General features: G+C 51.7%; 2 protein-coding genes across 4 annotated transcripts; one reads left to right on the forward strand and one right to left on the reverse strand.

The window, feature by feature from the left end:
- The first annotated feature begins 17 nt into the window (after positions 1-17).
- Positions 18-5822, forward strand: Srrd (SRR1 domain containing). The gene is made up of 7 exons (XM_041648656.1): positions 18-190; positions 2069-2109; positions 3019-3242; positions 3316-3414; positions 4627-4781; positions 5128-5173; positions 5470-5822. Exons 1-7 carry the CDS (start codon positions 27-29, stop codon positions 5674-5676), a joined length of 936 nt encoding a protein of 311 aa, XP_041504590.1. The 5' UTR covers positions 18-26; the 3' UTR covers positions 5677-5822.
- On the reverse strand, positions 5101-17703 carry Tfip11 (tuftelin interacting protein 11). Of its 3 annotated transcripts, none has more exons than XM_041648652.1 (14): positions 17624-17697; positions 16390-16612; positions 15892-16109; positions 14312-14465; positions 13895-14051; positions 12266-12393; positions 11453-11605; positions 10056-10583; positions 9873-9979; positions 9130-9298; positions 8467-8710; positions 7969-8111; positions 7490-7655; positions 5101-6229 (listed from the first exon to the last, which is right to left on the reverse strand). In XM_041648652.1, exons 3-14 carry the CDS (start codon positions 16098-16100, stop codon positions 5874-5876), a joined length of 2514 nt encoding a protein of 837 aa, XP_041504586.1. In that variant the 5' UTR covers positions 16101-16109; positions 16390-16612; positions 17624-17697; the 3' UTR covers positions 5101-5873. The 3 variants fall into 3 exon arrangements, with proteins under 3 accessions (XP_041504586.1, XP_041504588.1, XP_041504589.1); XM_041648654.1 differs by having other exon boundaries at positions 16390-16607; positions 17624-17669; XM_041648655.1 differs by lacking the exon at positions 16390-16612 and having other exon boundaries at positions 17624-17703.
- Between the last annotated feature and the right edge of the window lie 2430 nt (positions 17704-20133).

The following is a 20133-nucleotide window of genomic DNA, read 5'->3' on the forward strand; positions in this document are numbered from 1 at the left end:
TGGCGCGCAATGGTGACGTCAGTGGCATGGCGGCCACCGTGGCGGCTCCGGAGCACTGGAGGGCCGTGGCTCCGCGGAAGAAGCGCTCAGTGGGGAGGCGACCGCGGTGGGTCGAGGGACGTGTGCGTGGGCCTCAAACCGAGCAGGAGCCGGACGGCGAGGCTGTGCTGCGCCGCCTGCGGGAGGCCAAGTGAGTGCAGCGCGTTGAGGCCACTCCAACCGAAAGTGGGTGTGCCAACCTGCAGGGGAATGCTGAGCTCCCGCCCGATTGCACTGTAGCAGCTATCGGTGAAGCTGCCATTCCCGTTACTGCAGTTACGACAGCTTGGCATTCTGTGCCTCTGTTTGCCGTTTTTGAGACTGAGGTGGAAACATTACGTAGGGTTGCTCAGAGCATTAGGTGATGTATTGACCATAAAGTACTTCCTGGTACCTGGTAAGCTCCGGGGTGTGAATTTCGTGTTCGTGTTATACCCTATATTGATTGTTTTCTTTAATTGGTTTTTGGTTTTATATATTTGAGGTTGAGTCGGGCATATGTCACGGTGAATATGTGGAGCTTAGAGGACCATTCCTCTCACTGCATGGGTTAGAATGATCAAACTCAGGTTGTCAGGCTTGGTGTCAGGGCTTTCACCTTGTGAGCCACCGTCCCAGCTTTGGTTTTGTGTTTTGTGAGACAGGATTTCAATTTATAGCTTAGGCTAACCCAGCAGGCCTGGAACTGGAGGAGATTCTGCCTCTGTCTCTCCTAATGCTGCAGTTACAGGTGTGGACCACACCCCACATTGATTAATGCTATTGTAAATTGAGGTTGCAACGTGAACACAGTTGTCAATATTGTTATCAATGGTATACTGAGCAGCAGCTGTGTGCACAGACTATCGCATTCTACACACTTCACAGCTCCATTAGGATCTTGGACACTCAAAGAGACATTCAAAGATAATTGTTGCAGGCCCAGGCCTTGGTGAATCAAACCCCATGCTTCCACCTCTCCTTTGCTCTGTACTTTCCTCCACAACCATCTCCCTACATCTTGGACCGTGCCTCATTACAGGACACATAGACAGTGCCCGCCATACACAGGTTACTCTGTGTTCTTGCCTTTTCTGGTTGTGATCTCACAGAGCTAAGTTACAGATTTGGGTAGCATTTCAGATGGGTAGGAATACTATGACGAGCGTGCTACGTTAGGCTCAAAAAACAGTGGTGACCCAGAAGTTATCTTGGAACAGAAATTACTGGCTGTGGCTGAGGGGGCAAACAGAAGCAAGCAGGAGATCTCCAGTCTCTGAAGATCGGGGAGATGAAGGGGCCTAGGCCCCAAAAATGCTCAAGGCCCTCACCAGATAGTCAGTGTTCCCTCAGCTTCTTCAGAATCTCCCAGAGCTCCCCGCTTCTCCCAGCACCCTACTGGGGTGTGATTATCACTCCTGATTCCTGAGCATAGAGACTCAGACCCAGGACTACCTATATTTTCAAAGTGCTTTAATGTATTAGGTTCTTCTTTCCCTTGTGAGGAACATAGGTCACCTCGGGGCAGGTGGGCTCCTTCCTCTTGTGTCCCCTAAACACTGTCTTAGAGTGTTCTCTTCACTGTTGATTGCTTTGCCCTAGGCGGTAGAAAGCAGTTGACTTGAATAAAGACCCAACCCTTGGACTTTCTCTTCGACTATTTATCATGGGAAAGCTGTTTCTTGAGTGCCTGCTGGGTAGCTCACTTCGTCCCCCCTGCTAGTTACAGTCTTGAGAGAAGGAAACTGAGTTTTCAGAAAGGCTGTATTCAGTGACTTCCCGGTATCTATTGAGCTGCATCTCTGCCAGGCCAAAGATGCAGAACAGACCCAGACCATCCCTGGGAAACCAGGACCAGGGCCTCTACATGAAGGTCCTTTTTTTTTTTTTTTTTTTTAAATCTCAGCAGTCTGCATCCAGGCCATGGGCACGTCACTCAGTAAGGGCTAGCTCTGCATTAGACAGTCCTACATCCTCCATGTATATGGCTCATGGTCAGGGCTAGGGTGGCCTAAAAGAGACAGGAGATGACCATCCCCTTTCTTCTCAGGGAGGATCTTCAAATCTCTGATTTCTGCAGTTCAGCACTGGGTGAGTACATCTGGCATGGGTGGTGGCATGGGAGTGGAAGGAGGGCAGAGGACATTCTTCCTTGAAGGGTGTTTTGCTCCACGGCCTTTCTTTAGCACTTAGCTAAATCTGAAGGGGAGATGGTAGTGTATGTATCCTGCCGTTTATAAATCCTGTAGTTATGAGAATTAAATAAGGTGATAATTGCTTGGCTGTCACGCCAAAGGCAATAAATGTCATAATCAGGATGGCTAAATTTTCTTTTTATCCTGCTTTTTCCTTGACATTACAGGGCAGACTGTCCCCTTTGCAGTTATGTCTTAATACAGTGTGTGCCAGCATGATTCTTAGTGAAGGACGGACCGTCTTTACACTTTGTATCAGAAGCTCCCATTTTAATCACTCAGTGCATCTCATCTGAAGGCTGCATTCCCCAGAGTTGGATTGTTAAATATAAGGCAGCATCAAGCCACCATCGAAGAGTGTTTCAGGGTTCTCTTCCCAGCAAGGACATAGACAGTTTCGTGTACAGCCTTTCGTCACCTGGGGAACCTGTGCAGAGATAGATTTGCCACCTTGGTGATCAAAAGCAGCTTGCTCAGTGCGGGGACAAATAGCGTCTTTTGTTTTTGATGGTAACCTAAATGGAGGGCCAGGAGGTGGTGGAGACAGTGGTTTTGAACCTAGCCACTCAATTCCTTCTTTAGAGGCCATCTGCATCCTGCACACTGCTTCCTGACACTCAGCACAGACGTCTCAGTCACATGGTTTTAGATGTAAACCTTTTACACATAAAGCTCTTAGTTTTGGAACAGTTGAGTTCAGGATCCCACCTCCAGTGGCCTGGACATAGGTCTCAGGCAGCTTTGCTCTGGGTGTTGAGGCCTGTTGTCCCATGCTATGACCACATTTGGGGAAATGATCTTTCAGAAACCATCACCCAGTGTCTTAGAAAACAGCTGGAGCAACTGCAGGGCCTAACAGAAGCCCTTGGAAGACTGAAGCTCAGCTCCTCGTCTGGTGGGTCGGGAGAGCCTCCAGTCACGAGCCCCTTCCCTGTGACGTGTGTGTGCTATGGCCTCGGGAACTTTGCCTCCTGCGCCACTGCCCGGACTCAGCTTGCTTTCATGCTTCTCTTCCTGGAGAAGTGCCAGGTGAGCTTTGTTGTCTCCTGCCCCTGGCATGGTGGTGGTGTGCCTGAACTAAAGCAGCCCTCTTCCCATCCAGATCCCCAGAGGCCACTGCTGGGTCTATGACCCTCTGTTCAGCCGCACTGAAGTTTCAGTGCTCACTGCCCTCGGTGTGACTGTCCTCAGTGAGAATGAGGTAGGTGCTCTCCTCTATCCCACCCACCTCTGCCACTGGACAGGCTTTCCGGGACCCCGTAGCTCACCTGGCCTTCCTAGAGCCTGTGAAGGAAGCCCAGTAGTGAAAACTTGAATCAGTACCATGAACTAATGTGTTAGGTTTGCAAAACCCCTAAGTCCTCAGCTGTTCAGAGCACTGACTGCTCTTAAGATTCCCAACACCTGCTGGGCAGTGGTGGCGCACGCCTTTAATCCCAGCACTCGGAAGGCAGAGGCAGGTGGATCTCTGTGAGTTTGAGACCAGCCTGGTCTACAAGAGCTAGTTCCAGGACAGGATCCAAAGCTACAGAGAAACCCTGCCTCAAAAAAACAACAACAAAAGAGAAAGAAAGAAAAGAAAGAAAGAAAACGAAAGAAAGAAAGGAAGGAAGGAAGGAAAGAAAGAAAGAAAGAAGAGGAGGGGAAGGAAAGAAAGAAAAACACCGGTATAGAGGCTCACAACCATTGCAACTTTAATTCCAGGGGACTTGACGCCCTTCTGGCCCTTGCAGGCACCAGGCACACTCATGGTGCAGACATGTGAACAGAACAATAAAACATGTAAAAAAAAAATTGAAAACAAACCGCAACAACAAAAACACAGAGGGTGGAACCTTGTAGGTCCTGTTGGGGTTGTATGTGGGTTCTGGGGATCTGGCATGGGTTGGATGATAAGCACCTTTACTCTGCCAGGAGGGGCTTTGATGGGGTCTCTGGAGCCCAGGACGGCCTCCTCAGCCTGCTGCTTGAGCAGTGAGATCCTACAACACTTCAGACCAGCCTTTGAGTGCTGGCTTTGTACGGAGAAGAGCAAATGAGTGAGGTCTGAGGCACCTATAACCTGCAGGGACCAAGTCCAGCAACAGGGTTGGCTTGTGCACTGAGAGCCACAAAGGCTGTGCCCAAGACCACAAGCAGCTCCTGTGGAGGCAACCACAGGAAACCAACATGCTCGTGCCTGACCAAAGGGAAGCTGCAGGGGGAGGAGCGGAGAGGGAGGAATGGCCAGACAGTTGACAGAAGAGGTGACTGTGGCCCCACTGTGATGAGGATCTGCAGTGATACATAGAAGACTCTGGAATGCAGGACATGGGGCAGTCATCACATGGGTTCCTGTCCTGTACAGCCACCCATAGAAGAGGTAGGGTTTGCACTCAGCTCCTTAGCACCCATTCTGCTACCGCTTCCACAGGAAGGCAAGCGCAGTGTCCGAGGCCAGCCCACTGTGTTCTACATGCCACACTGTGGCACAGCTCTGTACAACAATCTGCTGTGGAGCAACTGGTCCACAGATGCCCTTTCCAGGGTGCTCATCGTCGGCAACAGTTTCCGAGGCCTCAAGGAAAGGTGAGATCCCACTGCCGGCAGAAGGGCTTCCCCAGGAGGAACTGGGTGACAGGTTTAAAGCAGATGTCAAACCCTGGGTCCAACTTAAAGCACTTAAGGAATCTGCAAAGAATTGCCAATTCTGGGGACAATGTGTTTGAGCAACCACGCTTTCCAAGTTTGAAGACCACATTCTTGATGTTTCACAGTGCCTGTCCATGCTGTCCTCTTCCCTGTAACTGCTTATTGGGCATCTCATTCCACACCCCTCAACCCTTTCTGAACTCATCTCGTTTTTCTACCCTTTACAACTTGAAAGAACCATCCATATACTTCCTAATTGTGTATATATTTTTTTTATTTCTAGGTTGTTGACAAGGATTCTGCAGAAAAATTATCCCTACATCGCAAAGGTGTCTGAAAGTAGTTGGGTAGGGGGTGGGAGTGCAAAACCACACTACCATTGATGCTTCTGAGCACACAAAGCATGATGTACTGGCAGGGGCTCTCCCCTAGAACAAGTCAGAACCCAATCCCTTTCATTCTTAGAGTGAGTCCAGCATTTCCATGGCCTTCGGGATTAAAAAGCATTGAAATATAAATCCCCATTTCTTAGTTTTCCAAAGGACAATGGGGTGGCTAGGTGAAGGAAAAGTATGCCAGGAGGGCAGGGTCATGCCTAATGCCTGTGTCTGGACCTTCCACTCAGATTCTGAAAAGCCTGGAAGAGATCCCACTGCCACAGACTCCACGGTACATGGACACCTTTAACGACACCTCTGTTCACTGGTTCCCTCTGCTGAAGCTGGAGGGACTGCCCAGGGACCTTTGGGCATCTCGGGAAGAGCCTGATTACCAGGACTGCGAGGACCTAGAGATCATCAGGAAACAGACAGACTCAGCTCAGCCAGTGTAGCAGGGAAGCTCTCTCCTGCCACCTGCACCAGGAGCCATGGTGCAGACCATCCTTCTCTGCCGAGCCAGGAATACAGCCCGGGCTGGCGGCATCACATCACATCCTGCCCTGGTGCTGGTTTCCCAAATAGAGACATCATTTGTAAAGCCGGTTTAAAGTGCTGTTTATCCACGCCTGCCAGGTGTGGGCCCTGGCGTCTACTTGGCCATGTCTATGAGGCTCTGCAGGGAGGTGGGCACCCAAGTCTTCTCGCCCTGCACAAACACCACACCGCGGTCGATGTAGATGACGATGCGGCCAAAGGTGTAGAGCTGCTTGCCCTCGTGCCGCTTGCCGATGACAGGCATGAACACGATGTTATGCTCCTCCGCCTTGGTCTCAATGAGGTCCTTAAAGTTCATGGGCACAGAGCTGGCAGCCACACCAATGCCCCTCTGAGCCATGTTCTCAGCCTCACGGCGCTCCTGCATGGCCTCGTACTGGAAGTCCTTCCTGCGCTCTGTGTGGGTGAGGTAGGCAATGTTCTCTCGTGCACCTGGCTGCATGTAGGCACCTTGAAAGAAGGGAGGACAGTGAGAGGTTACCCCTGGTATACAGAACCCAACATGCATCAGGATGACACAATATATCCTCTGCTTTAAGAACCCAGGCATTAACATGATCACTGAATGCTTGGGGAGAGACAGCATAACAAAACTGGTCCAGAAATTATAGCTAATACCAGAAGCGAACTTGTTAGTATCAGATGAGATGCTAACTCAGACTCAGAGATGGCCCCCTAAAATCCTGGAGTCAGATCCACTCCTGTCAGCCTGTCACATATAGCATGGCCTATATACTGCTTCTACTTTCCCCTTGCCCACAGAGGCCCCTGCCCTCAAAGAATGGAAATCGAGGGTTGGAGAGACAGCTCATTGGCTAGGAGTATGCATTATGCTCATAGAGAACCCAGTGTGATTCCCAGCACCCACTTCCGATGGCCAAAACTACTAACTCCAGATCAATGGGATCTGATACCCTCTCTGGCCTCCCCTGGCACTGACTCATGTATATAACAACCCCCTCCAGACACATACATCAACACAAAAACTTAATTTTTTTTTTAAAGGAAACTATATTTAGGGAGCCAGAGTGTTGCTACTTGAAGAATTACCCAAATTGTAAGTTGTAAGAGGTACAGGGGAAGCATTCTGGGAACATGGTCTGGGTGGATGAGGTAGAGTTAAAGGAGACAGCAACGCCCATTCCAGCTGCCACCCCGGAGCCACATGCCCCCCCCCCCCCCCGCCCCCAAACACTGGGCCTCACCAGGATCTGAAACCCAGCTAGGAGAGGTCCAGGCCCGTGTTAATGTATAAAGCTAAGTGGCAAATACCGTTGCTTCTGCTGTGAACCCCTTCAGTCTACTTACAGCTCAGCAGTGTGACCTGTGCAACACTGCAGCCCCGGGCCCCCACAAGCAATGATACACAAGGACCCAGCTGCCAAGTACCACAGACCTGAGTTCAGCTCTCTTGTAGCCCATAAAGTAGGGCCCAATAGTGTCAAGCACAGAACATCGTTCAAAGGGGAGCAACTACCAAGTGCTGTCTGTGCAGAGCACTGTGGGAAGGCTGCCTGGAGTCAGACCCATTCCTGCCAGCCTCCGTCAAAGGACAACACAGTGGGAACTCTAAGTAGCTGACACTCTAAAAGACACTGGACACTGTCGGGGGGATGAAGAGCTGCTTAGGGAGGCCTCACAGAAGACCACAGGGAATCAATGTCATGCTTAGAAACCAGGGTCAGGATATCCCCAATGTCCCCTACTCACCCACATTGGAGGACACGGCCCTGTTCATGATGTCAAGTGCTTCATTGAACTTGTCCTTGACAGAGGGGTGTGCCAGCACCTGGTCTGAGAACATGGATTTCCAGCCCAGGTACCACTTGGTGATCTCCTCATAATTGGGGCTGTTACTGAGCCAGGAGCACAGCACCTGCCAAAGGACACAGGACACTGAGCCGGTGGCCACAGCAGTGGGAGCAGAGTGTCCCCAGGGGCCATTTGCTGTATTCAGTGCTGCTTCTCCCAGCAGCCCCCACTACAGGGCTCATGGAACTACAACATCTAGCAGTTACTAGTAGAATTGAAGCCAGCCTGTGGCCTACATGTGCCAAGCCTTAATTTCCACATCTCCAGATATGTTCTGTGAGGACATGAGGTGAGGCAATATGCCTAGACAGCAATGGGCACTGAGGACCCTGGGGCTCTTACCACCCAACCCTGCCACCCTGTACCACACAGTGCACCTGAAGCCACTTGGGGAAGAAATGCTTCTCCAGCAGCCCCACCAGGCTGGAGACTGAAATCATCCCTTCCCAGTCCATCACCCAGTAGAAGGCGTCCATATGCTGCTGGTGGGGATTGATGACGAGCTCACCCAGGCACATGCCTGCAAGAGAGATGGTCCCTGGCTCAGCTTTCGCAGTGGCAAAGCCATGAACGCACACAGTGCTATCCAGCAAAGCCTTCAGTCTCGGGTCTGCTCCTCCCTTCCACCCTGGGATTTGCAAGCATTTAAGAGGCCAGTGGCTTTCTGGTCTTGGCAAACAAACCATCACTATCAGGAAAATCACAAGGCCCAGAGAGCACAGAGTCACCTCACCACTGCAGACCTTGGTCACAGTGGAGAGACAGCAGAAGGCCCTGGTTCCACTCCCCTTCCATCTCTGCCCTAAGTAGTCCAACACCTTTTGTGCTGGACACTGAGTAAACCACACTTGGCCCACATATCCCTGGGTCCTTACCCAACTTGGGCACGATGTTCCTGAGCATGAAGGCCTCCCAGGACCCAGGAGTGAGGACCTCTTTCCAGGGCTGCAGGATGAGCTTGGCTGAGGCATCACTGGGGTGCCACTTCTGCAGCGCGCTGGACAGCTTGCTGCGGACAGGGGAGTAGAGAGGCTCCAGGCGGGCCTGCATGAGGGGCAGCCACGGATGGATCCACGAATGGATGGGAACGGTGTCTGTCAAAGGGTTCCAGTTGTCCACCTGCAGGATGAATGGAGAAGGATGAGCCAGCCATGCAGTCATGGACAGTTCATGACACACAGTGTGTCCTTAGGAAAGAAGCGTGCATCCTGACCACGGTACACAGTCCTTGACGTGTGTGTGGAGGGCAAGATCCATCATGGAGGTAAACGGCAGGCACAGAAGCTGCTAGGAGGCATTTGTACTCTAGGTCCCTCCAGAAGAAAAACACTCATACCACCAACTCAAACCTCAGCATGGCTCAAGGTTCGCCAAAGGTACAGGGGAAATGAATTCTCTTTTGAGGGAGGCAGGAAGGGAGTACTCCGGAAAAGGCTAGAATTAATACTGTAGGACACTCAAGTGTTAACAGAGCCCTTCCGTCCCTGGAGTCTGGTGGCAGAGGCTGTAAGAGACGCTGTGTGAGAGCACTGTCCTACCTCCTTCTGCAGCTTGGGGAAGATGAGCTGGTCCAGGATATTGTCCAGGATCCACACAGGGATGATGGGTGCCCAGCTGTCCAAGAAGTCCACCATTGGGTCACAGTTTCTAGGCTGCCACTGGGCAACAACATTCCGAACAAAAGGCATCCAAACCTCCCACATGAGCCTGTGAGAACCAAGGGCAGCTGGTCAGCCACAGTGTAGGCTTCAAAGTGCTCTAAGTGTGCTACCCCAAAGACTCCCACAAGAAACTTCAGGCCAGTCCCTACAAGGGCTCCCATGATGTCCTGGCTCTGGGCCTTGGGCTCCTCAGTGGTGCCATGTGGGCTAATGGTGTCGGCACACGGTTATAAGGTGCTTTCCCACCAAGAGCTCTGTTCACCGCACCTCACACTCGGGAGTCACAGTTTGAATGTCCCCCCCTGAGATAGCTCCACCCTCTCCACGCCTGCCTCATTCTTGGTTCTCACTACTGCCCTGCACTGTGTTCACTCATCTGCCACCCGCCTTTCCAGACTGTGGGTGAAAGTATCTCATGGTCCCCCCAGGGTCAGCCCCGCTCCTGGGAACTCAGGATATGCAATAGACTTGTGAGCAAGCAGGCCTTCCACCCCAGAGCAGTGCCATTATCGAGCAGAGTCAACAGGAGTCAAAATGGCTACCATCCAGCCTTTAGCAGAATTCCTGCTCCTCGGGGAGGCAAGGGGATGCAGTGGGGTTGTGGGTGGGGCCCCTGGCACCTGTGGAAGGCGTCTGAAGACAGGTCCTGGCTGCTGTGAGACAGAAGCTGATCATTCTCCAGGAGGCTCTTCCACTTGGAGATGATCTGGGTTCCATAGCTGCCATCCTGCAGAGCACCAACATCAGCCTTCCCACCTCAGTAATAATGCCCCTGACCAAGTTGCAGGCTGCCCCGAGCTCACCTCGAGGGGGTGCCAGTCCTTGAAGTATTCCTTCACAAGCGGGTAGACGATGGCCACAGCAAGGTCTGCACGGTCCGCCAGGCGATACTCCTCATAGTACTTGTCCTGCAGCATCTCAAAGATGCGGGCACACTCATCTAGCGTGAGGGGGTCGGTGCCATGAGGCTGCATGCGGCGCTCACACTCCTCCACCAGGGCCAGCACTTTGCTGAGGTTGGAAATGACACGCTCCTCATGTGCTAGGACCTCCGCGGTCTTCTCAAGCTCATGCGACAGGCTGACCACCATGTCCCGCTCATACTGCAGCTGACGGTCACTCTGGATGATCTCCTGCTCTGTACGCTCAATGAGCAGCTGCAGGTTGTGCTCCAGTTCAGGAAGTGCAAAGCCCGGCACCTTGGCTTCCTTGCCAGCTGTGGGAGGCAGCTGCGCCAGCAATGGCAGCCCTTCATCGGGGACGTTGTGCTTGTGGCTGATCTGGCTGTAACTGTAGTACACCTTCTGCTCCCGGCCTGTCATGTCGATAACCTTGGAAAGAGTGGCAGGTTGGCATCTGTAAGCCTCCACTGAGCAGGGGAGACAGGATGCTGGCCAAGTGTCAAGAGTCCTTGCTCATGTACACAGCTGCCTACCACAGGCCTGAGCTCTCACACCCACACCACCTCAGCTGCCACCAATGCTGTCTAGCGACTTGGAGAGTGACAACAATACGACTGTCCATCATAGAAGGGGAGGCCTTTCCCCCATCGCAGCTGCCCCAAACCTCTCACTTCATTCAGAACCACAACAAGCCTGACGCCTGTGGCCAGTCAGAAGTCCTTACAGGAGAGGTCTTTCTCCTGGCTCCCAGCCAAACAGCACACCTTCCCTACCTGCTTGCTGCACTCTCAGGAGCCCTCTCCTGGGTCTCAAACAGAGCAAAGTTTACCTACAAATGTATCTACAGAGAACCAAAAACAAACCAAAGGAAGCAGCAGGCTGGGCAGAGGCTCAGGTTTTGGAGCTATGTTCACTATAATGGTCTGAATGGGGAGGTGGCTGTTTTGCAGGGCATGGGGTGGAAGGCAGGGCCTGATGTGCTCTGTGCTTGAGGAGTATTTCCTGCTAGAAGCGTTACTGATTCCCTAGGCATGAGCTCCACACAGACAGGAGCACTGTGTGCTTGTCTTGGCCACTGTTGTGCCATGAAGGGCCAAAAGCAGAACGGAATGGAGAGGCAGCCATGCACTAGAATCCCAGCATCAGGTGTGAGGAGGACTGGGCATCTGAGGCGAGCCTGGGCTAAGAGTTCTAGGTCAGCCTGGATTACATGTTGAGATTCTGTTATAGAAAGGAAAAGGACCCCCACCCCACACACACACCATGATGGACAGGGAACCAATGTGAAGCCCTCATACCTTGACCTGAGACAGCTCCTTCTGAGGCGCTGTGAGCTTCTTACTGATCCTGCCCTTGGCCTTCAGCTCCTCCACAGTCTTGTAAGAGTACTTCGGCTTCTTCTTGCTCCCGCTGGGGTCTTTCCTCCACTGACTCAGCTCCTTCTGAAACTCCTGAGGCAGAGGGATGCAAAGAATGACAACAGGAGGGGCCTCTTCCACAGCAGCCAGGACCAAGGCCTTTAGCATGCCTGGAGCCACCAAGTGCCACTTCCCAACACCCTTGTGGAGTAGAGGCAGTGAGATGACAAAGCAGGTGCCCGGAGGGCAGGCAAAGCTCTGCTGGTCCTCACTGACTCAGGCAGAACTTAGAAACAGACAAAGGATTAGGGAGCACGGGGCCCACCTGGCAGAGCTCCACAGAAAAGGTGAGCAGAGGCCATGCGCGAGGCCCCAGCCACCCTACAGTCAGTTCCGTGACTACCGTTTATTCTTCAAGCTACTTTAAACTGCATTCCTTTCAAGTATCTGGACTTGCAGCTGTTCAGGAATCATGGTGCCCAGTCTCACACAGAGCCATCTCGAGGCTGAGCGAAACCTACTCTACAGTGAGACCACCACACAGCTGCACAGCTACATGCCAGTTTCCACCCTGTCCCGCCTCACAGCTGCCTGCCTCACACACACATAAGCCTATGGCAGCATGATGATATTGGCTGCACACTGAGCCCCCAGCTGGGTGTGGTGATACCCAAAGGCCATCAGAATGCACAGCCCATAACAGCTGACTGGAGTGGCCCAGCCGAGTCACCCACACAGCTGCCTTCCCATTACCTCTTCAGCCTCCTCTTCTGAGTCGGCCACAGGGAAGTCCTGCAGAGACTGAGTGGTCCTCTCCGAGCCGTAGGCCCCCACGGCTCCTTTGCCTTTTCTCTGTTTGGCTTCAATGGGGTTGATGATACCTGAGCAAGAATAGGTGAGAGACAGAAAGACTTTTCAGATCTCGGCAACCTATGTGAAGACACCACTAAGAGCAGGCTTCCTGCCACTCACCCCACAGCAAACCACTACTCAGGGCAGGACGGCAGCATTTGTCCCTGTGCTCAGGACAGTGTGTCCACGATCACTGGAACTTGCAGAATGAGATCACACGCAAACTTGGAAACTGTAGATGAGTAGGAAAAGACCACTACCGAGGATTCAGCCCTACACACTGCCCAATGCCAGCATTCAGAAGCCTCTGTGGCCAGTAGCTCAGTACACTGACTGGCTGAAGGGCAGCTGTGGGCTGGAAGGGGCTCACACTGCCTGCAATTAACTTTTTTTTTTCCCCTTTTGGTTTTTCAAGACAGGGTTTCTCTGATAAACAGCCCTGCCTGGCTGTCTTGGAACTAGCTCTTGTAGACCAGGCTGACCTTGAAATCAAAGATCTCTGTCTGTCTCTACCTCCTGAGTGCTGGGATTAAAGGCGTGCACCACCAGTGCCCAGCTACCTGCAATTAACTTTTATAACATGGCTAAGCCCTGGAAATAAGCAATACGGCATTTTCATGAGGATTCCTGCCCCTCTCCATGTTTTTCTTCTACTTCCCCATTCAGCACTGCTGAAACCTCACTGATGCTCTGCTAGTCTCTCCTCAGTACATGCTCAGCACTCCCTGAGATGAGTGTGGCTCTGCCTGGGAATTACACTGGACCCAGTTCCTGCTCCTCATGGCTCTGGCTCAAGGTGATGAACTGTGTGTGCCAGGGGCTGTTTCTCAATGAGGCTGGTATGGGGACCAACACAGGTTCTGATGAGCCTGCGGGAGACACAGCCTCAGTTGGTGAAGGCTGCCATGCTGCTCACGGACCTACCTGACACCCATATGTTGACTGAGAATAAAAACCACAGAAGCAGGGATTGTAGAGCTGAGCCTTCAGAGCTCAGGTGGGCTCACTTACATGACCACCTGGTAGCCCGCCAGGAGCTGAGGACACTGCTGCAGAAGACCTTGCACAGCCCCAGAGAGAGCTCAGGCGGGCTCACATACACAACTACCTGGCAGGCCGCCGGGAGCTGAGAACACTGCTGTAGAAGACCTCAAACAGCCCCAGAGGCAGCCATGAAGCAGGCAAACTCCTACCAAGCAAAACCTAGAGTTCTCGGTGAAACTGTCTGACTTTAAAATACTAGCAGTTATTTGCAGCTAGTTTAGATCCTAACACTCCCCTTCCCACTTCAGCAATTGAACCGGGGTTCTGAGAAAGTCAGGAAGCTGGGGGGCACAAGTGGCCCGCACTGCCAAACCCAGCTGCAGAGTCAGCCGCTATTTTATTTGGCTCTGAGTTTAAGCATCCTGCCCAGGACCTGATCCGCCAAGATCACCCCATACTTGATAGGCTTCCTCAAGGGGAGAGGCAGAGGAGGTGAGCCCACCCTGTACCTCCCCTCACCACACTCAGCTTGGGTCACAGCCTCACCTTGTGCGTTCTTTCCCAGGCCCCGTCCAGGGACATAGCCCATCTTCTGCAGCAGCTTCTGCCCGATCCCCTTCGTGTGTCTCTCCCAGCTGCCAAAGTCCATGAAGGACTTGGTTCCTCCAGCAAAGCCTTTCTGGCTGGGCTTAAAATTTCCACCCTGCAAAGAAGGCCAGAGGAGCATGGGTGAGAGAGAAACACAGAACAATACAAGGAAGTTCACGCAAACGAGAGAGCAGCCTGCAGCCACAGCGCATTATGGAAGTGCTGTGAGTGGACCAAAATCACATCAGGGACACAGACCAGGAAAGAGAATCGGGACCTGTGGGGGGCAGCATACACATGGTGCCCGCTGGGCTCCCTGCCAAGGAAGCCTCTGTAGTGGTGACCACTTGGACAATACCCTGCCTAAAAACCTACCGTTTTTAACTTCTTTGGTCCTAAATCCTTTGGAAAATCCTCCTGCTTCGCAGGCTTCTCATCATCATCAGAGTCGTCAGAGTCCCCTTCCTCAGCTGCCCCTTTCTTGAGCCCCGCACTGATGAAGTTGACGGGTGCAGAATAGTCTCGGGCCCTGCAGACAGACACAAATCCCCCACATCTGTTGAGAATACCTCTGCAGCACCCTGTCCTAGAAACTGCTCACAAGAGAACTCGTTAGGGAGAGAGGCCCTCATGGGGCCCACTTTAAAGCATAATACATTTATTCTGCTCAAACACCAAAAGGGACTCAAAACTGTCTGCCAGCAACCTCATGTTTAACATATTAAAAAACATTATGTCTGTGTGGTTATGCACGCGACTGTGTGGGTGCCCAAGGAGCCTAAAGCATAGCTCCCCTAAAGCTGGAATTATAGGCAGTTGTGAGCTGAAAGGCAGGGGGCCAAACTCAAGTATTCAAGAGCAGTATTTCATCTTAATTGCTGGTTCATCTTCCAGCCCACATTTAATATTTATGGGGTCTGTTCAACTCCAATCTGTTGCTGAAGACTTGTCATTGTCAACTGAGTTGATTATAAATTCAAAATATGATGTACTATCTTACTTCCCTTTGACACTTTTAAAAATGTTGGGGCCACATGTGCCTCAGCAAGCATGTGAAGGTCAGGGCAACTTTGTGGAGTGGTTCTCCCTCTTCATCTACGCAGGACCTGGTAAACTGAACTTGGCCTGCCAGGCTTGTGTGGCAGTGGCAAACACCTTTACTTGCTGAGCAGCCCACTGGGCCCCTTACAACTGAGGACTACTTCTCCTGGAGAGCAGTGAGCACTCACCCAGAACGCAGGCGGCCCTCGGCCCTGCTCCCAGCAGAGCACACATGCAGCACTTGTTTTAGAAACCATTTCAAGGGTTAAAAAAATCAAACAGGACCAAAAAAATTCAGATAGATAAAAATCCTAGCTGAGTAGTGGTGGCGTACACCATTAATCCCTACACATGGGAAGTAGAGAAGGCCAGCCTGGTCTACAGAACAAGTTCCAGGACAGCCAAGGCTACATAAAGAAACCCTGTTGGGGTGGGGGTGGGTCTAAGTAAAATTAATAGGAAATTCTGAATTTAATCAGATGTGGGGACACATGAACTTTTCTTTTCTTTTCTTTTGAGACACTGTCTTACTAAGTAGCCCAGGCTGTACTACCTCACTTCCCCTGTGGACCCAATCTCTTTCCACCTTCGCTTCAGCATTCTCCAGCATGAACCTTCCCTAACCTCCCTATCCTTTAGGACCTGTAAGAATGCTCCTATCCTTTAGGACCTGTAAGAATGCTCCTTGACCAGAGCCCGATTCCAAAGCTGCCAGGCCTGTGGTTGGTCAGCATGCCTCTATCCATAAACAGCTGTACTTCCATCACAAGCAATTGCTGAAGAGGAATACGCCACCCCAGCTCAACAACACAGCAAGATGCTGTAGCTACAGGACTCAATATGGCCAGGAGAAGACACATTTGGGGTGCCTACCCATCCTCTAGAGCCAGGGCACGCAGCCCAGCAGACTGTACCGTTTTCCTCCAAAGCTAGGCCTCTCCTCGTCCGAGTCACGTTCAGCCCACACCCCATAGGTGGCCTCCTCCTTGGTCTGCCAGTGACGCTGCCGGTTGGGATTGAACTCATTCTGGAGATCCCAATCTGTGATCTCAAAGTTCTCACGCTCGTCATCATCATCGTCCAGGTGGCCTTCCCCATCCCGGTACAGGTGGGACAGTGACATGGCTGGTCACTAGAGGAAAGAGGACAGACAATAAGAGCACCGGAAAACGGGAAGCCAGCAGAAGATCCCCAGGAATCTCTATTCCTGTTTCCTCCAGAGGAAAGCCCCTTAGTCTCGCACCACTGCTCGATAAAGTAGCCATTAAACACAGGACAAAGTTACCAGCTCTGCAACAAGTGAAATCGGTCCCAGCAGTCCGCATGGGTCCAACAACCCATGCTGCCTTGGCCTTGTCAGAGTCAGACACCACACACCAGTGCCACAGGAAGTAACAGCCCTACGTTGTTACCTCAGAAACTGGGTGGCCACCTCGGCCTTTTCAGGTCTCCAGGAAAGAGTTATTTCTAAAAGAATCGGGTTCTCGTGGAAACTTTAAGACGTTTTCTGAGATACTGTTTCATGAGACTGAATGACCAGCGCAACACTCAGGTTTTCTCTCCCAGGGCTGAGCAGCTTCTGAGGCACTAGAAGGCTGCAGTCTTTATGAATGACACTTCACAGCTGCACCTAGACTGTGGGATAAACAGACTGTGCTACCCACGAATCTAACTGTATCGGTGGCTATGGTCTGTTTCAGAAGGTGTTTGTAAGGGCTGATTAAGGGGGCACGGTAGAAAGGACTCCCCCTCCCCGAGCACTCAGGAGGCAGAGGCAGGTCTATCTCTTTAAATTCAAAGCCAGCTTGGTCTACACAGGGAGTCCTAGGCCGGCCAGGACTACACAGTGAGACCTGAATTTTAAATAGCAACAAAAGCTGAGCTCCCAATAGGGAGGCCAGCCTGGTCTACAAGAGCTGGTTCTAGGACAGGCTCCAAAGTTACAGAGAAACACTGTCTCAAAAAAAATAAATAAATAAAAACAGCATCCTCACCAGGCATGGTGGCTACACAGAGAAACTCTGTCAGAAATGAAAGGAAGGAGAGGGGAACAGAGGGAGATAGGGAGGGAGGATGGATTATGAAAATCAGAAACACTTAAAGCCTGAGTTCAAACCCCACGTCTACCAGAGCCTCTGTGCGTGGTTAGCACATGCGTGGATATCACATACAAAACTACAGCACGGTACACTGCATATTGACTTCCTCACTGCGTGACGCCACTGGGTTCAGCTGCACCACTGACTGACAGTGGTCTTCCGAACAGCGAGATCTGGGCTTCCTCAGGCAGGATGGAACTGCTTAGCAGTTACAAATGTCTCCCCGCTCTTCCTCACTATGCGCCAGTTAACTCAACAGGTTCCAAACTCAGCTACGAGTGCACATTGAATGCAAAGTTCTCAAAGGAGGCCCTAGACCCACGGGATTACAAAACCGTCGTCTCCCTAAGACAGAGACCGTAAAAAGCCCACAGCGGTCAGGAGACGCTCAGAACACGAGCGCCCTGGGGCTGGCTTTTCAGTGGGACGCTGGCAGGTCCCAGGACCGCCGCGGGCAGGGCTGGAGACCGAGGCGCGGGGAAGTGAGCCGCCGCCGCGGAGGCTCAGCCCGCGCTCCCGGCACGCCATCCCGACCCCGTCCGCTCACCTCGTTCAGCGATTGCGGTTCACCGGCGGAAAACCTCTGAGGATTCCTCCAGCCGAAACCCGGATGTAGCCCGGCCGGCGCGCTGGAATGACGTCACCCAGCGGTGGAAATGATGCGTTGTTGCCCCGGCAGCGACTTTGCACCAGGAGGGGGCGGGTCTGCGTAACGGAAAGACTAGTAAATCCCGTCCGTGCTGCTTCCGGTTCCCACCGGAACTGGGGCCGTACAGAAATCGGGGCCAAGGGTACGCCTTTGTCTGGTCTTAGTCTATCCCAGGCTACGATGCAATGATTCCAAGAAAATCGCTGCGGACGAGAACCGCCGGGTCCAGACTATCTGAACCAATGTCACGGGGACCCTGAATAATTAAAATGTCCTCAGGACTCCTTGTCGCCAAAAGGAAAGTCGAATGGCCTAACCCCAGAATATCCGGCCTCCCGGGAGAGATTTCCCCTTGACGATCCTCTCCTCGCAGACTAATCGGCCTTCATGCTTCCTGGCTTTTGTGTCCTCTTTTCTGTAAAGCTATAAACAGGAAAGGCAGTGGAACCGAAGAACTCAGCTCCAGGCAGTTTTAGCCAGGCTGTAAATAAATCCGTTTTCCTTTGCCAGCCCCTATGCCTGTTTTCTTCTGAGATATAATGACACTAAGACAGCAGATTTATTGACGTAGGTCCCTCGTTCTTGGCTCTTTTAGGACAAGCCAGCGTGGGGCCACGACAGTTTAAGGAATGAATGGGCGGAAGGAGTGCCCAAGTCATTTCTCCAGGAAGCAGTTTTATTATTTTCCTCTCTGCTCTAGTTATTTCTCTGTTGCTGTGATGAACAACTAGGGACAAGACAGGGTGGGGTTTTTTGTTTGTTTGGTTTTTCTCCCCCCCCCCCCCCTCCAACACAAGGTTTCTCAGTAGCTATGGAACCAGTCCTGGAACTCGGTCTATAGACCAGGCTGCCCCTCAACTCACAGAGATCAATCCGCCTACTTCTGCCTTCCAAGTGCTGGGGTTAACAGCATGCGCCACCACTGCCCGGCTTGGTTTGATTTACACTTTATAGCCGGACTGCCCTGGAACTCGCTCTGTAGACCAGGCTGACCTCAAACTCAGAAATCAGCTTGCCTCTGCACGGGATTAAAGGCCTATGCCACCATCGCCAGGCAAGAAGGAGCATATTTCATTTTAACTTGCCAACCCAAGTTAAAGAAAGGTTATTTTTCTCTTACAAAGAGTTAGAAGACCGTCCGTGTCCTGGTGGAATTTTTGGGTTTTTCTTTGTTTTTGTTTTTGTTTTTTTGAGTTAAAAGTCCATGTCCTGGTGGATTTTTTGGTCGGGTTTTTTTTGTTTGTTTGGCTGGTTTTTTTTTTTTTTGGATGGTTGGTTTTATTTTTGTTTTTCCCTGCCATCTTGACACACACAAGAGTTATCAGGGATGGCCTAGAGGCAAGTCTGTGGGACCATTTACTTGACTAATGATTGATGTTGGAGGGCCCAGTCCATTGTGGGTGGTGCTACACCTGCTCTGGTGCTCTTGGGTGAGCATGGAGAGCAAGCCGATAAGCAGTGTTCCTCCATGGCTTCTGCTTCAGTACTTGCTTTAAATTTCCATCTTGTTTTTCCTTAGTGAACTAACTTAACCTGTAAACTAAATCAACCCTTTCTTCCTCAAGTTGCTTTCAGTCACGGTCTTTACAATACAGCGATAAAACCTAACTAGAACACACAGGAAAAATATATTAGTGAAGCTACTGGGGAGTCTGTCAGAGCCGCCATGGTAACTGGTGAAGTCAGGGTCCCTTCTTGAGATTTTAGTCACATTCATGAAAGAATTTAAGGACAGATCCAAATGCAAGCTAGAGGACAGTCCTTCCAGGGCAGACAAGCTGTAGCTCTCCCAGCTGCCAGAGGAGAATGGAGAGAAGAAGGAAAGGCATGATGCCATTAGAGACACCAGCATGGAGGCCAGCCACATGGCAGGGAGGGGGCATTAGAAGATAAGTCTGGCCAGGCGGTGGTGGCGCCCACCTGTCATCCCCGCACTCGGGAGGCAGAGACAGGTGGATCTCTGTGAGTCTGAGGCCAGCCTGGTCTACAAGAGCTAGTTCTAGGACAGCTAAGACTGTTACACAGAGAAACCCTGTCTGGGGGCTGGGGGAGGTCTGGATGCCCGAAGTACAAATTTAAAGAAAAAACCCAGGGAAGGCAAGCTATAAATCTAGAAACTGCCACGGCGAGGAGCCTGGAGAAGGGGAAAGCCATGTCATAAGATAAACTGGCTCGAGGTCAATCACGTGGTGGGGGTGGGGGAGGCCTTTGGAGAATGAGCAAGTAATCACAGTGCATGGATATTAAGTCTACTTACACTGGGGAAGAATATGCCCGCATGTGACAAAGTGAAAGGAGCCCAGCCAGGCAGGCAAGCATACCCGAGCTACGAGTTCATTTCTCTTCTGATGAGGATGGTGTCTGTGTGGCACCCGTTGCAGGGCCTCAACCTCAACTTGGCATGATTG

Source organism: Microtus oregoni, unplaced genomic scaffold, assembly GCF_018167655.1.
Source record: "Microtus oregoni isolate MIOR12 unplaced genomic scaffold, Mior012 000003F_ref0000135, whole genome shotgun sequence".
Lineage (NCBI taxonomy): Eukaryota > Metazoa > Chordata > Mammalia > Rodentia > Cricetidae > Microtus > Microtus oregoni.

Excerpts from the sequence above, each read along its gene's own strand:
- Srrd (XM_041648656.1), top strand. The coding sequence starts at position 27 with ATGGCGGCCACCGTGGCGGCTCCGGAGCACTGGAGGGCCGTGGCTCCG. Across the intron at positions 3,243-3,315 it reads TCTTCCTGGAGAAGTGCCAG|ATCCCCAGAGGCCACTGCTG; the intron begins GTGAGCTTTGTT and ends CTTCCCATCCAG. Across the intron at positions 4,782-5,127 it reads TTCCGAGGCCTCAAGGAAAG|GTTGTTGACAAGGATTCTGC; the intron begins GTGAGATCCCAC and ends TTTTATTTCTAG.
- Tfip11 (XM_041648655.1), bottom strand. The coding sequence starts at position 16,100 with ATGTCACTGTCCCACCTGTACCGGGATGGGGAAGGCCACCTGGACGAT. Across the intron at positions 14,466-15,891 it reads CCTAGCTTTGGAGGAAAACG|GGCCCGAGACTATTCTGCAC; the intron begins GTACAGTCTGCT and ends GTCTGTCTGCAG. Across the intron at positions 7,656-7,968 it reads TCTTCCCCAAGTGGCTTCAG|GTGCTGTGCTCCTGGCTCAG; the intron begins GTGCACTGTGTG and ends GTCCTTTGGCAG.